Below are 15501 nucleotides of genomic sequence, written 5' to 3' on the forward strand. Positions count from 1 at the left end.
GCACACGCTCACATTCTGTCTCTCTCTTTCGCACGCACACACAGAAGTCCACAGGGTGAATTGGTATTTGCAGAATTATAACGACAGATATATTCAATTTTGCTCAATACATGCACAACCGGTAGGCAGTCAATCCATATAATATTGGGTCAATTCCACTTTGGAAAATAGAACCAGTCTGAGTCAAGATTAAGATACAGACTGACTCTGAACCTCAAACTTTTAATGTATTGTCTGAGCCGAAATGTCACCTTTTTATATATAAAACCTTAACTTGAGAATGTAACTTCAAAGTTCTGGGATTTACATATTAATGAACCAAACCCTGTAACTCTTTCTAAAAGATGAAAGACTGAACAATCCTCGATTGTTGTTAATTTTATCATTTTACTTGCATGTAATATTTTGCTGTAAGTTTTGTATCTTCTAGTCCTGCTTGACAAACACCTGAAGAAGGTGCAGTGCTCCCAAACCTAGTGCTTCCAAATACATTTGTTGGACTGTAACCTGGTGTTGTGTGATTTTTAACTTCATGCATTTCATAGGTTTGCCCTTGTGTCAACTTAGAAAGTTAAGCAGTTTTCATTATTGAAGCCATTGTTAAATACTTAATACAGTAATCCAATCTCATTTTGATACATAAGGCCTTAAGACATAGGAGCAGAAATGAGGCCATTCAGCCCATTGAGTCTGCACCACTATTCCATTATGGCTGATCAGTTTCTCAACCCCGTTCTCCTGTTTTCTCCCCATAACCATACTCAAGAACCTATCTATCTCAGTCTTAAATATATTCTGTGGCAGTGAATTCATAGATTCATGACTCTCTGGCTGAAGAAATCTCTCCTTATCTTCATTTTAAAGGGTCTTCCCTAAACTCTAAGTCTATGCCCTCAGCTCCAAGTCTTTCCTACCAATGGAAATATCTTCCCAGCATCTACTTTGACCAGGCCGTCCAGTATGCTGTATGTTTCAGTTAGATGCCCCATCGTCCTCCTTAACTCCATCCAGTATAAACCCATAGTCCTCAAACATTCATCATATGTTAAACTTTTCATTCCTGGGGCCATTCTTGTTGATTCTCCTGCTCCTCGGATGCTGCCTGGCCTGCTGAGCTTTTCCCGGCACCACACTTTTGAACTCTGCTCTCCAGCATCTGCAGTCCTCACTTTCTCCCACCATTCTTGTGAACCCCCTTTAAACACGCTGCATCCTTCCTGAGATATGAGGCCCAAAACTGCACACACTACTCCAAACATGGCCTGACCAGATCCTTATAGACCCTCAAAAGTACCTCCCTGCTTTTATAACCAAATCCTGTCAAAATAAATGCCAACATTGCATTTGCTTTCCTAATTACTGACTCAACCTGCAAGTTTGCCTTGAGAGAATCCTGGACTAGAACTCCCACATCTCTTTGCACTTCAGACTTCTGAATTTCCGCCCCATTTAGAAAATAATCTATTCTTACCAACGTGCATGACCTCACACTTTCCCATGTTGTACTCTATCTGCCACTTCTTTGCCCGCTTTCCTAACCTGCCCAAATCCTTCTGCAGCCTCCCTGCCTCCTCAATGCTACCTGTCCCTAAGCCACTCATCGCTCTTCATCAAGTATCAAGCATACAAAAAGGTGGGTAACTCAGATCTGAATTTTAATCTTGAGACATTATGTATTTAATGATCTGAGCAGTGACACAACTTTCTCAAATAGGGCCATTTTATGAAAAAAAATTTAAACTGCACCAAACACACAATCGAACACAGCATGAAACAAACTGGGCATATTAATGTTAGAATAAATAAAATGAAGAACTGTGGATGGACAGTTATCAGTGATCACAAACAGAAATCGATGGAGAAACTCAAAAGAAATGAAGTTAACATTTTGAGTCTAATGAACATTCTTACTGACGTTGGGCATTGGCAGAAGACATCATCTAATTACTTTGATCAACTTTGTGAAGGGATGCGTTATCTCATTCTTCAACTCTTCATAGTTTCCTCTGGGTAACTACATAAAGGTGTTTGTGTAGCAACTCAGAAACTGGAGCATGAAGCCAATCTTTCTCACAAATGTTAGTAGAGGAACCGGATATCCCAAGTAATCAAATCGCTTCAATATGGAATAAACAATGAACACCACCCAGGTATAACAAACAGCAAAATCATGGATTTCCTCTGCTTTCCCCATCTCCTGGGTCACTGCCACTGTCCCCAGTCATCTGACCTTGGAGTCTCCTGTGAGCTCTGTTGGGTAATATAATGTTTCTGACTGTCAATGTGTTTAACAATGGAATCACAATGAATGATGTTATTATGTAATGCATTAATTCAACAGTAGTCCAGGCAATGGAGTTTTGAATGAAGTATATCATGTGTCATGCTACAAAACCATGGGCTATTTGAAAGCCAGTATCTACTTGAATACAGGAAATACCACGAAAATGGTCTTCAAAGTACTCAGTGCAGTCACTGTGCTCTGGGGGTTTGTCAACTTAAACTATGATTACTTTCACCAGAACAGGTTTGTTTTCACAACACTTCTTTCCCAGTTTGTCATTCTCACTAGTCCCTTGGATTTCTAAGACTTATGGGTGATTTCTGATTTCATGTAAACTGACAACTGAGTCATTATTTAGCTTACTATACAATTTCAGTTGTAGTCAACGATGTCATTTGCCTGCTAACGATTCTTTATTAAATTGCTGACATCGGTATTTTTTACCACAATTTCGTCTCAACAACAACTGTCCTTTGCGCTTACACCCGTCATCATGAAGTGCTTCAGGAGGCTTGTGATGAGGCATATTAAGACCCTGCTGCCACCCTGCTTCCCCCCCTTCCCCCTTGCTGGACACCCTGCAGTTTGTGTTTCGACTCAACTGCTCAACAGATGATGTCATTTCTACCACCCTCCATCTGGCCCTCACCCACCTGGAGAAGAAGGACACTTAAATCAGAATACTGTTCATAGACTTCAGTTCTGTATTTAACACTAACATTCCTCAGCACCTGATTGGAAAGCTCGGCTTAAATGCTTCCATTTGTAACTGGATCCTGGGCTTCCTGACTGGGAGGCCTCAGTTGTCCGAATTGGGAACAGCATCTTCAACAGTGTCACACTGAGCATGCACCCCCAACCCCTCCCCTGGGGCTGTGTGCTCAATCCACTATAAGCTCACCCTCCTGACACATGACTGTGCAGCGATACACAGGTTGAATCACATCATCAAGTTCATTGATGATATGACCGTAGTGGGTCTCATCAGCATGAATGAGTCAGCATACAGAGAAGAGGTGCAGTGGCTCACGGTCTGGTGCAGGGCCAACGACCTGTCTCCGAACATGGTCAAGATGAAAGAGATAGTCGTTGACTTCAGGAGGACACTGAGCAACCACTCTACACCGGACCTCAACAGCTCCCCCGTGGAGATAGTGAAGAGACCCCAATTTCTTGGCACACACCTGTCGGGGAGTCTCATCTGGACCCTCCACACCAGATCCAAAGACAGCAAAACACCCAGCAGCATCTCTACTTTCTGTGTAGGCTGAGGAAAGTCCACCTGCTACCCATCCTCACCACATTCTACAGAGGGTTCATTGAGAGTACCCTGAGTGGCTGCATCACTGCCTGGTTTGAGAATTGCACCATCTCTGATTGTAAGACCCTATAACGGATAGTCAGGACAGCTGAGAAGATCATCGGGCTGTCTCTCCTCTCCATCACAGACATTTAAAACACACACTGCATCCAAAAGGCTAAGCGGATTGTGGAAGACCTCCCACACCCCTCACTCAAACTGTTTTCCTCCTGCCATCTGGTAGAAGAGTCTGGAACACTTAGTCTCTCACGGGCAGACTGTGCAACAATTTCTTCCCCCAAGCCATCAGGCTCCTTGACATTGTATAATTGGACTCTTTTCCATCTCAAATCTTTGCATGACTTCGAATGCTAGAAAAATGTCAATTATTTATCATTTTTATATCACACTGTGACTTGCGTGTTTTTGCACTTCTTATGCACTTTATGTCATTTACAATCATGTTGTTTGTGCTGTCCATGTAGCACCCTTGGTCCTGGAGGAACACTGTCTCATTTTTACTGTGTCAGTTGTATGTGGTAGAAATGACAAATAAAAGGCTACTATTTCTCTCTCAAAAAACTTTTATTTCTCTTAAAACACATTGAGTTTTAAGTCCCAGAATTTCTCTTTGTTGAAAGTATAGATCACATTAGTTATGTAGGTAAAAACAATGACTGCAGATGCTGGAAACCAGATTCTGGATTAGTGGTGCTGGAAGAGCACAGCAGTTCAGGCGGCCCTGATGAAGGGCTTTTGCCCGATACTGCTCCTCGGATGCTGCCTGAACTGCTGTGCTAATCCAGCACCACTAATCCACATTAGTTATGTGCTTTCCCCTGGCATTTATCTCGTGACTCCCTCTCTTGTTAGCTATGTGTACATTTGTGTATCTGAAGGTTCACATATTTGAAGATTGGTGTATTCTAATATTCACCTTTTTTAAATGTGTGTTCATTCATTTGTTTGTATATTGCTATGGACACGTTTGGGTATTTTGTTGCTTCATTGACTGTTATATTTTGCTTTAAGTATGCATAGTCCCAAGCCTCACAAAAACGGTGAAGGAAGACGCCTGGACTTTTTTTTTTCATCCAGGAGGAGGGAGGCACAGCTTCTGTGGCTAAAGGGATCAAGGGATATGGTGGAGATCAGGATGAGAGCATTGAACTCAATAACTACTCATTATTACATTGAATGATGGAGTGGGCTCAAGGGCTAAATAGCCTCCTCCTGCTCCTATCTTCCCTGTTGCTCTCACTCAAAACAATAACTCTGCTTTCTCTCCACAACTGTTGCCAGACCTGCTGAGTTTCTCCAGCAGTTTGATTTCACCCAGCCCCCACTGTTGTGCCCAGTTCTGTGCAGAAATGAAGGGGAGGAGGTAAAATGAAACATTTCAGAGTCCCTGAAGGCTTCCTTCAAGGAATGTGACATTGATGTCAATCATAGAATCCCTACAGTGCAAAAGAGGCCACTTGGCCCATCAGGTCTTCAGCAATCCACCAAAGAGCAACCCAACCCTACCACCGTATTGCTGTCAGCAATTTATACCATGGCTTATCCATCTCGTCTGCACATTTATGAACTGGGGGTGGAAACCATAACGCTCAGAGAAAAACACATGCAGACACAGGGAGAATGTGCAAGTCCCACATAGTTGCCCAAGGTTAGACTTGAACCCAGATTCTTGGTGCTGCGAGGCAGTAGTGCTATCCCACTGAGTCAGCGCTCAGGGAGTGGGAGACCCTTGTTCAGGAGAAACTGACTTAGAGGAAGCTCCTGTATTAAGGGACGCAACTCTATGAGCACACCTGGCGGGTAGAGGAAGGGCAGAAGAGGAACCGGAGAAAGAAATGCTAGTAATTTCAAGACCAGGGACCAATTTTACCTTCCCGGAAACACCTGCCAAATATGGTGGGAAATGTAGCTCTAGGATTGGGTCATCCACCACTCAGAAATCCACAGAATCTGTCACCAGTGACATGGACTTTCCAAGATGGTCAATCACACTTGTCAGCGAGTGATTACCAATGATGATGGTAGAAATGAGATGTTAAACTGGAGCCACTATTGCAATCTAACATGATCCCTAATGCAAACAGTAATCCCAGCTCATTCATTCTTATTTAGTATGTTTCAGTTATTGTACTTTGTGGCATTTTGTGGAAAAGATTGACTCTGGTTCAGGTCATATATCAGTTGGGATATGGGATATAAGCAAGATCTAGTGCTGGAAAGCACTCAGTATCTCATTTTTGTATGAGTTGAGACATTGCTTTCAGTGGATATCTCACCCCGTTGATGAGCTGTTCTCTAAATTTCCTCTGGGTCACCGCATAAATACATGTGTTTGTGCAGCAGCTCAAAAGGAGGAGCATGTGACTGGTTTGATCAAGGATGTACATGGGGTCATGGAAACCACGTGAATAATAATGGTGTGTGACACGGATCAGTAAGAAGTAGATGACATAGGAAACCCACAGCAGGATGAAGTTTCCAGATATGGCAAAGAGTAAGATGACAGACCTTCTCCGGTTCTCCATCTCGGGATCATTTTGATTCTGAAGATCCCGGTTGGTCCGTAATCTCTGACGGGCCTTACTGGATGCTAAAATGTGACTGACTGTCAGGGCATTAAGCAGCAGTATCAGAAATATTGGCAGCAGCGGTGCAGAGCATCGGTGAATCCAATTATATGCTATCCAAGCATTTACAGTATAATAATCTCGTTTTCTATTGCAACCCCATGGTACATTGTCCTTTCTAATTATGGATTCATAAGCAAAGTACCAAGGTATGTTCTTTAAACAGAAGAAGGGACAGATCAATCCTATGATGGCAGTTGCTGTTCTTTCACTGCAATATTTAGTCTTCAACTTCTGGCAACAAATGGCGACAAAACGATCAAGAGTAAAACCAACTGTTAGCCAGACCGAAATATCTGTAGAAGCATGATTTAGAGCAGATTGGATGGAGCACACTGGAGTAATGAACAGAAAGTTAGTTGGAAAATAAAAGGCCTTAATTCGTGTCAGGATTATGTAATTGAGGATGACCAATAGATCAGCCACTGCCATGGCCATCAGATACCGAGTGACACACTTAGAGAGACCACACTTTCCCTGGCCGAGGATGGCAATTGTCACCAAGTTGGCTGTAAAAGAGGAATAAGGAGATGCTGAATAGCAAATTAACAATGCAGCCACAGCAAGTACTTACATTCCAGAACAGTTCCAAAGAAATGGAAGGTCTGAGCTATGGCTAACTTTGAAGAAAGGTGGGAGAATGCAAGTAGGAAAATATAACCAGTTGAACTAACATTGGTAGTACACAAAAAGATGGAATCCATTATTACAGATTTAATATTAGGCTCCTTTTAAAGGGATACTTTGAAACTCACAACAGAATTAGGTAGAATGAGCACAGGTTAATGAAAGCAACATGATATTGTGAAATCTGAGAGATTCTGAGAATGTAGATTGCACAATGGATACGATGGTTAGTTGATGACTGTCTATTCAAGCATCAAAAATAAGGTAAAGCCTCAGCTATGTTTATGTTGTAAAAATATGACTTGAGGTGTATTATTAATAAAATTGCTGTGGACTGAGAATTGATGAATGAACAGAAATTAAGAATTAACTAGACATTTTTGATTTGGTGACCTGTACTTCATGGCACACTGCAGTTCTAGCAGCTGCTGACAAACTGTGTTAATATTTGAGGTGTGCAATGTGTATAGCTTTTCCATGTTTCCTGATTATATGAAGGTGAAGGTTGTAAATGGAAGTGGGGAAGGGGAAGAGAAAGCTCTGCGGAATATAGACAGATCTGAACAATGGAGAAGAATATTGCAGACAGAGAAAGACGTGTTCAATTGCAAATGTAAGCTCTTCCCAAAGGAAGGTTAAAGATAGCATATTTATTGATGAATGAGAAGGTTCATTTTATTGGTGTGTGGAGGGAGCTAGCTTTCTTTGCAAATCTTGGAATCATAGAATCCCTACAGTGCAGAAGGAGGCCATTCAGTCCATTGAGTCCATACTGACCCTTTGAACAGCATCCCACCCACACCCAGTCCCCTTCCATATCCTGTAACCCCATATTTACTGTGACTTCTCCACCTAGCCTACACATCCCTGAAAACTATGGACTATTTCAGTGTGGCAAATCCACCTAACCTGTACATCTTTGGACTGTGGGTGGAAACCCACACAGACATGGGGAGAATGTGCAAACTCCACACAGATGGATCTGGAATCAACCCCGGGTCCCTGGTAGCTGTGCGGCAGTAGTGCTAACCACTGAATCAGTGAAAGTTAATGTGGATGTGAGAGAGGCAGTGAGGAAGTCAAATTGCTCATTGATATCAGTCACAACTAGAATTAAGATGGAAGAACGGGAGATCCAAGATGGCGGCGACCCAGCAGGGCTGAGTCTATAGTGCTCCTCCCAAGACTTGGGCAAAATGAGCCACCCACCTCCACCACATCTACCAAATCATTTAAAATAGTTTTTATTTAATATAATTAGTTGCTCTGTACTAAATTTAAACAGTCTAGTCTCGTGCAAAAATGACTAAAGGGAAAGGTGTCCGCAGTTCTCAGCACACAGGAACCCCTTCCCCACCCTCCCTGGCTGCAGCAGAGACATCCGCAGCTGCCCCGGGGGACTTACCTATGGTGGCGAGCCTCAGGGAAGTAATTTCCAAACTTGATGCGAAGATCAACGCCTTCATCGAAGAGCCTCGGGGCAGATAGAATTCACCGCGCTACAAAAGCACGACTGAGACAGCAAGGAAATCAAGTGCCGAATCAGAGGGGCGGAGCTAAATGCCACAACCTCCGAGACTACCACAGAATCTGCCGTGGGTCGGGTCCGGACTCTCGAACAGTGGGTCCGGACCTTAGAAAATCACATCGACGACCTTGAGAATCGAGGTCGTCGAAGAAATATTCATTTGCTGGGCCTTCCCGAACGGGAAGAGGAAGGCCAGCTTAGAGCGTTCCTCCAGCAGTGGCTTCCACAGCTGTTAAATGTGGAGGCTGGATCAGGCCAGATGAGGGTAGAATGGGCCTACCGGGTTGCTATGCGCGGGCCCGACTTGAACCAGTGGCTCCGCCTGGTCCTGTTCCAGCTGCAGAGCTGCAAGGAGAGGCAGATGCTTTTAGAAGCTTCCAGGAATCTTGGGAAAGATCCCCAAGCCATGATTTACAAAGGATCCAAGATTATGCTATTCCAGGACTTCTCCCCAGCTTTGGTCGGAAAGAGGAAGGCATTTGACGAAGCGAAGAAGCGTTTAAGGGACTTAACCATCCAGTACTCCCTGCGCTACCCAGCAACGCTACGTCTTAGCCATGAAGGGTCTGTGTACAACTTCGGATCGCCGGAGAAGGCAAAGGAATTTCTGGACTCTCTCAGATAAATTGTAAGAGTTAATTAGAGTGGTGAATGATGTTGTTCTGCCCTCCTCCTCCTTGTTCACCCACTTTTTTTTTGCCTTTTATCACCTTACTGTTTAATATTATCTTGGGGGGCTGAGGAGAGGGGTTTATAGGCCGGGTGGGTCGAGTTAATGTCTTTAAGAGTGGGGCTGTTTTCACCTGTTATTATGTATTGCTATATTTAATTATTTGTTGAGACTGTAATTTTATAGTTATATATGTACATACATGGTATTAACATTACCAAATATATCTAGGTGTTGGTGTGGGGGGGAGGGGGGAGGATATTCACTGTTAACTCTAGCTTTGTAGTATATTTGAATTTTCTTTATTCTATCGTTTGGGTCAAGGGTGGGGCATTGGTTGGGAGAGGATATGATGGGTGTTTAGAAAGGAAGTGATGCCCCCTGGGAACAAGGGGGAAATCTCCATTTAAATATGTTTTTTTTCTATTTAGAAATAGTTTTTTATTATATTGATGTGAGTGTATTAAAGAACCTTTATATGTTCTATGCTCGGGATGTTTTGGATGGGGTTTCTTCTTCCGAGGGGACTTGCCCGGTTAATCAGTCGATTAAATGGTGCACCTGGAATATCAAGGGGAGTAATTCACCAATCAAAAGAAAGAAAATATTATCAAACATCAAGAAAGAAAGGGTTGATATAGCTCTCCTACAGGAGACACATTTATTGGATAAAGAACACTAGAAATTATGACAGGGTGGATTTAATCAGGCCTTCTTTTCTTCCTTCAGTTCAAAAAGTAGGGGAGTTGTCATCCTTATTCAGAAGAATCTCCCTTTCAAAATCCTAAATCAGATAAAAGACTAATCTGGATGATATATTCTAATTAAAGCCCTTATAAATGGAGAGGAATATGGGATCTTAAATCTGTATTGTCTCCCAGCACATCCTTTTAAATTTATAACGGAAGCCTTCTCCAAATTGATGGCTCTAGGTGCTTGTCATACAATAATAGGGGGAGACTTTAATTGTATTATTGACCTGGAAATAGATAGGATTCCCAGGAGTACTGCAGGATTTTCCCCCAGATCCAGACAATTGGTGGATCTGAACAAAGAATTAGGATTAGTAGATGTGTGGAGATGCCTTCATCCACAGGGCAGATATTTTTCTTTTCACTCCAATCCACATAAATGTCACACCAGAATCGATATGTTTTTTGCCCCCTTGATTTTTTTAAAATTCCATATCATCCTGTAAAATAGGTAGTATAAAAATTTCTGATCACGCTGCTGTATATATGGAAATCAAGGTGAGGAACAATGAGACATCCCCCTGACATTGGCGTATGGATTCCTTCCTGATGAAAGATAGTAAATTTGGTAAGTACTTCTCTCAAGAATTTAAAAATATTTTAGAAATTAATTCAGGTATGGCTAGCAACCCATCAATGATGTGGGAGACCATCAAAGCTTACAGCGCGAGGTTTGATCATTTCATACTCGGCGACCCAGAAAAAACTCAAGGGAGAACAACAGCGTCTGAAACAGCATACACTGACAGACCTTCTATTATCAAACTACAAAGGATTACGGCCCTTAGGACAGCTCTGAATACCACACTTACCCAAACGGCTAAGAGGGAAATATTATTTGCAAAACAAAGGTTACGTGAATTTGGCGATAAACAGGGTAGATACTTTGCATTTCTTGCAAAGAAAAAAAAGGCCGCTCAAACTATCACATCTATCAAGGAAAGTGCGGGTACTCTGACTCATGATCACAAAAGGATTAACGCAATCTTTAGAAAATTTTATTCTGATTTATATAAATCGCAGGATTGTGAAGACAGGACTAGGAGGATGCAATCATTTTTTTAAAACTTGACCTTTCCGGACCTAACTCCAGAACATGTATCGGCCTTGAATGTCCCCCTAACAATCCAAGAAATACTTGATGCAATCAAGCAACTTCAGAGCGGTAAGGCACCTGGCCCAGATGGTTTTCAAGCTGGATTCTACAAAGAATTTACAGGAATATTGGCTGGTCCACTTATGGACATGTATAACTACTCATATGTCTCCTGCCTTCGCTGAAAGAGGCGAATATTTCCCTTATTCTCAAAAAAGGAAAGGACCCAGAAGATTGCGCGTCATACAGACCAATATCCTTGTTAAATGTAGATTTTAAAATCCTTTCTAAAACGTTAGCATTGAGGCTAGAAAGGGTACTGCCACATATCATAAAGGAGGATCAGACGGGGTTTATTAAGGGCCGTAGATCATTCAGTAATGTTAGAAGGGTTTTGAATGTGATTCAAGCCTGCCATCAGGGAAAGATACCAGGAGTAGTGGTCTCATTAGACGTGGAAAAGTCATTCGATAGGGTTGAATGGTCATATCTGTTTAACACATCGGAAAGGTTTGGCGTTGGAACGGTGTTTACCAAATGGGTCTCAACATTGTATAATGATCCCAAAGCAGTTGTGGTTACCAATGGACTAGGCTCGGATAGCTTCAGTGTGGATATGGGCTGCCGTCAGGGATGTCCTCTCTCGCCATTGTTATTTACGCTAATAATTGAACCACTAGCAGAAGCTATATGGGTTGATCTTAATATAACGGCCCCGAGGATTGGTCCAGGTAAACATAAAATTACCCTTTATGCAGATGATATTCTCCTATTCCTCAGTAATCCCCTGATGTCCGTGCCTCACTTAATCTAAGTTATTAATATATTTAGTGCATTCTCAGGCTATAAAATTAATTTCTCAAAATCGGAGGCTATGCCAATGGGTGGCCTTGCGAGTATATCACACCTATCGTACGGATCCCACTTTCCCTTTCGGTGGTCCCTGGAGGGTTTCTTATATTTAGGCATTTTTATTACCCCAGTATTTGGCCAGTTATACAAGGCTAACTTTGTACATTTACTGGAAAGGATAAGGCAGGACCTCCAGCGATGGGGAGACCTTCCAATTTCCTGGCTGGGTAGAATAGCACTAACTAAAATGAATGTCCTGCCCCGTCTCCTATACCCTATGAGAATACTTCCGGTGATGTTGTCGAGGCTGGCACTACGTAAATTATATGGCTGGTTGGGTTCCTTTATCTGGAATCATAGACGGCCCCTCATTAAGCTGAGGAAGCTACAGCTTCCACAGGCAAGGGGAGGATTGGATTTCCCAGATTTTAGGAAATATCAGGTAAGTTCCCTATTAAGTTACATAGCTGATTGGGTCTTGTCTGACCCCCAATCAATCTGGTTGGACATCGAGGCTTCTCAAGTAAAATGCCCACTTATTAACCTCTTGTTTTCAGGCAAGAGGAAAATCATCACGGATCAATGTAAAAACCCTATAATACTAAACACAATTAAAGCTTGGAATATAATGCGGCAAAATGAGGGCAACTCACATAAAACATCCTCCTATACTCTGATAGTGGGAGCATGGTGGTTTCAACCGGGGCTTGCAGATGCCACATTCAAACTCTGGAGATCCAGGGGTATCTTCTGTTTAGGGGATCTGTTTAAGGAAGGGGCCCTGATGTCTTTTGAACAGCTACATCAGAAATTTGGATTACCTAATGGTGATCTCTTTCGATACTTCCAAATTCGAGATTACATACAGAAGAAGACTACGCAATTAGATGGTCTTTATAAATCAGACTGAGAACGTAGAGTGTTATGGCCAATGGGGGTACCTTCGGTCAGCACTCTTTATCATTTATCATCATTCATCATGATGAAGTATCGGAAGATATGGACAATCTGCTTAAAACATGGGATCAGGATTTGGGGCTGGAAATCTCCACAGGAATGTGGAATGACATTTGGGAAAATGCCAGAAAAATCTTCATCTGCAACAGAACCCAGGCCATTCAGTTGAAGATACTTCACAGGCCCATATAGGACCAGACCGATTGGCAACATTTAAGGCAGGAGCATCTCCAGTGTGTCTCAAATGTAAAACAGATGTGGGCACTCTTGTACACTGCTTATAGACTTGTCATAAGATCCGTAAATATTGGACTAAAGTAGCAAATGCCCTGACCGAAAGTTTGGGAACGGAAATTAGAGTGGATCCAGTATTTCTCCTTTTGGGCTTTTCGAACTTACCCTCCCTGGATATGCACGGGAAGAGATTATTTTCCATTCTCTCTTTCTGTGCAAGGAAAAGTATTTTGGTGAACTGGGTGGCTGAGGGCCCTCCTATACTTTCGAATTGGTACAGAATAATCATGGAATATATTCTCCTTGACTTCCTTACAAACATGGTGCACCAAAAAAAAACCAAATTATTCTATAAAATATGGCAGCCCTTCTTGAATTACACAGATACAGATATTTCAGCCATCCTAACAAGGGCTTTTATTTAATTGAGATGGTGACCCTGGCTGGTCCAGGGCCCCTTGGGAGAGGAATCCCGCACGATTACGGGTTTTGTTACGATCTGATGTTAACACATTCCGAAAATGTACTTTACTACTCAATTTCTGTGTTATCTGTCGTTTTTTTTCTTTTCTTGAGCAATGTAAGAGGTTTAAGCATACACTCTGGTTAGTTGTAGGTTAGATTAGTAGTTAGTTAAGTTTTGTCTTTTATTTCAGTATCTCTTCTTTTGTTTGATAGATTTTGGCTATTATTTATTTAAGATTTAATTGTATATCAATGTTTATACTTGGGTTTTTTTTTTATTTGTAAACTTGTAAATTTTCAATAAAAATATCTATAAAAAAAGAGATGGACGAACAAGAAGATTGTGAGGAAATTGTAGCAAGCCCCAATCTTAAACCAAAAAAGAATAAAAATGCTGACTTGCGTGTCTATTTTTTGTAATTAATAACATCTCGGTTAGACCACAGACAAACATACTTTCCTCCAAAGGGAATGAAATGATGTAACAACAGTTCCTGAGATACCCAGAGTGTTAGATCTCTGACAAATTTTGTAAAAACCCAACTGTTTCACCAATACCCTTCAAGGAAGGATAGCTGCCATTCTTATCCAGTCTGGGCAATGTATGACTCCAGACCCACAACAACGGGCTGACTGTAAACTGCCCTGTGGACAATAAATGCTGACCTATATTTCTTACGGCTAAAGAGATTAGGGAGAAAACAGGAACAGGACCCTGGGTTGGATGAGCAGCCATGATCATATTGAACGGCAGAGCAGACTCAAAGGGCTGAATGGCCTCCTCATCCTCTGATTTCCTCTGTTTCTGTGTTTAGTCAGTCACTTCCACACTCCCAAATGAATGAAACAGATTCTAATTAGAGTGGTGGGGTTTGGTTAGCCCAGCGGCTGGCAAGCTGCTTTGTAACATGGACCAATGCCAACAGCTGAGGTTATGCTGCCATTCCCTTCTCAACCTCACCTGAGGAATAGTAGCCCTTGGGTTAAATTGCAAGCTTGATCGAAGATGTAACTTTCCCTGTATTTTAATTGCAAAGATTAAAGAGGGTAACTGTGTCAAAGAACAAAGAATAAAGAAAATTTACAGCCTAGAAACAGGCTGATCCAAATCTACTGTCTAAACCTGTCGCCCAGTTCCTAAGCACCTGTATCCCTCTGCTCCCCACCTACTCATGCATCTGTCCAGACATACCTTAAATGAATCTCCCGTGCCTGCCTCTACCACCCCTGCTGGCAACGCGTTCCAGACACCCACCACCCTCTGTGTTCAGTACTTGCCGCGTGTATCCCCCTTAAACCTTTCACCTCTCACCTTGAAAGCGTGACCTCTCGTTCTTGAATCCTTCACCCTGGGAAAAAGCTTATCCCTATCCACCCTGTCTATATCCTTCATGGTTTTGTAAACCTCAATCAAGTCCCCCCTCAATCTCCTTTTTTCTAATGAAAACAAACCTAACCTACTCAACCCTCTCTTCATAACTAGCACCTTCCATACCAGGCAACACCCTCATAAGCCTTCTCTGCACCCTGTTCAAAGTGTCCACATCGTTTTGGTAATGTGGCGACCAGAACTGTGCACATTACTCTAAATGCGGCCGAACCAGTGGCCTGTGCAATTTTAAAATGTCTTTGACAGAGATTACAATGAAGCAATATGCTCAAAGACATAGTAACATGGAAAACAACAATCATTTACTTTCATTCTTAAAGGGCGAAAGGAAATACTTGAACAGCAACTTGGATAAGAGCAGCAACATAGTTAATACTGGAACAAACCTACCGGGGACTCCAATAGCTGCAATAATCGGATAGTAAATCATTACTGTCTGCACAATGGCTGGTAATTCCACAAAAGGATACTCTGTGAAAGGCACTCTCATTTTGTCAAAGTCAGTGACACTTGACAAGAAGCTTCAACTAACTCTGGGTGATGATGAATGCAGAGTGAGCCTTCATTTCTAACTGAGAGAAAGCTCCTGTGGGATCACAGCACAGGTGGAGCAGTAATATTCCTTCCGGCATTCCATTCTCCATTAGGTACAATTTCCTCATGGAAGCAATCCCAACAGAGACAGAAGTGTTGCAACA

The 15501-nt window shown here is 42.2% G+C and overlaps 1 protein-coding gene across 1 annotated transcript; it reads right to left on the minus strand.

Moving 5' to 3' along the window:
- Positions 1–5836: 5836 nt before the first annotated feature.
- Positions 5837–15293, minus strand: LOC148136901 (putative G protein-coupled receptor 139). Its single transcript, XM_087982849.1, has 2 exons — positions 15194–15293; positions 5837–6741 (listed from the first exon to the last, which is right to left on the minus strand). The coding sequence occupies exons 1-2, from the start codon at positions 15291–15293 to the stop codon at positions 5837–5839; spliced, it is 1005 nt and encodes a 334-aa protein (XP_087838975.1).
- Positions 15294–15501: the final 208 nt, after the last annotated feature.

The sequence above is a fragment of the Chiloscyllium plagiosum genome, unplaced genomic scaffold (assembly GCF_037043375.1).
Source record: "Chiloscyllium plagiosum isolate Xiang-an unplaced genomic scaffold, Cpla_swu_hap1 HiC_scaffold_44, whole genome shotgun sequence".
NCBI classification, from domain to species: Eukaryota; Metazoa; Chordata; class Chondrichthyes; order Orectolobiformes; family Hemiscylliidae; genus Chiloscyllium; species Chiloscyllium plagiosum.

What these genes read in the sequence shown, in the direction of transcription:
- LOC148136901 (XM_087982849.1), bottom strand. Translation starts at nt 15,293, where the DNA reads ATGAGAGTGCCTTTCACAGAGTATCCTTTTGTGGAATTACCAGCCATT. An exon ending in TGCAGCTATTGGAGTCCCCG is followed by an intron (nt 6,742 to 15,193) that starts GTAGGTTTGTTC and finishes CCTCTTTTACAG; the next exon opens with CCAACTTGGTGACAATTGCC.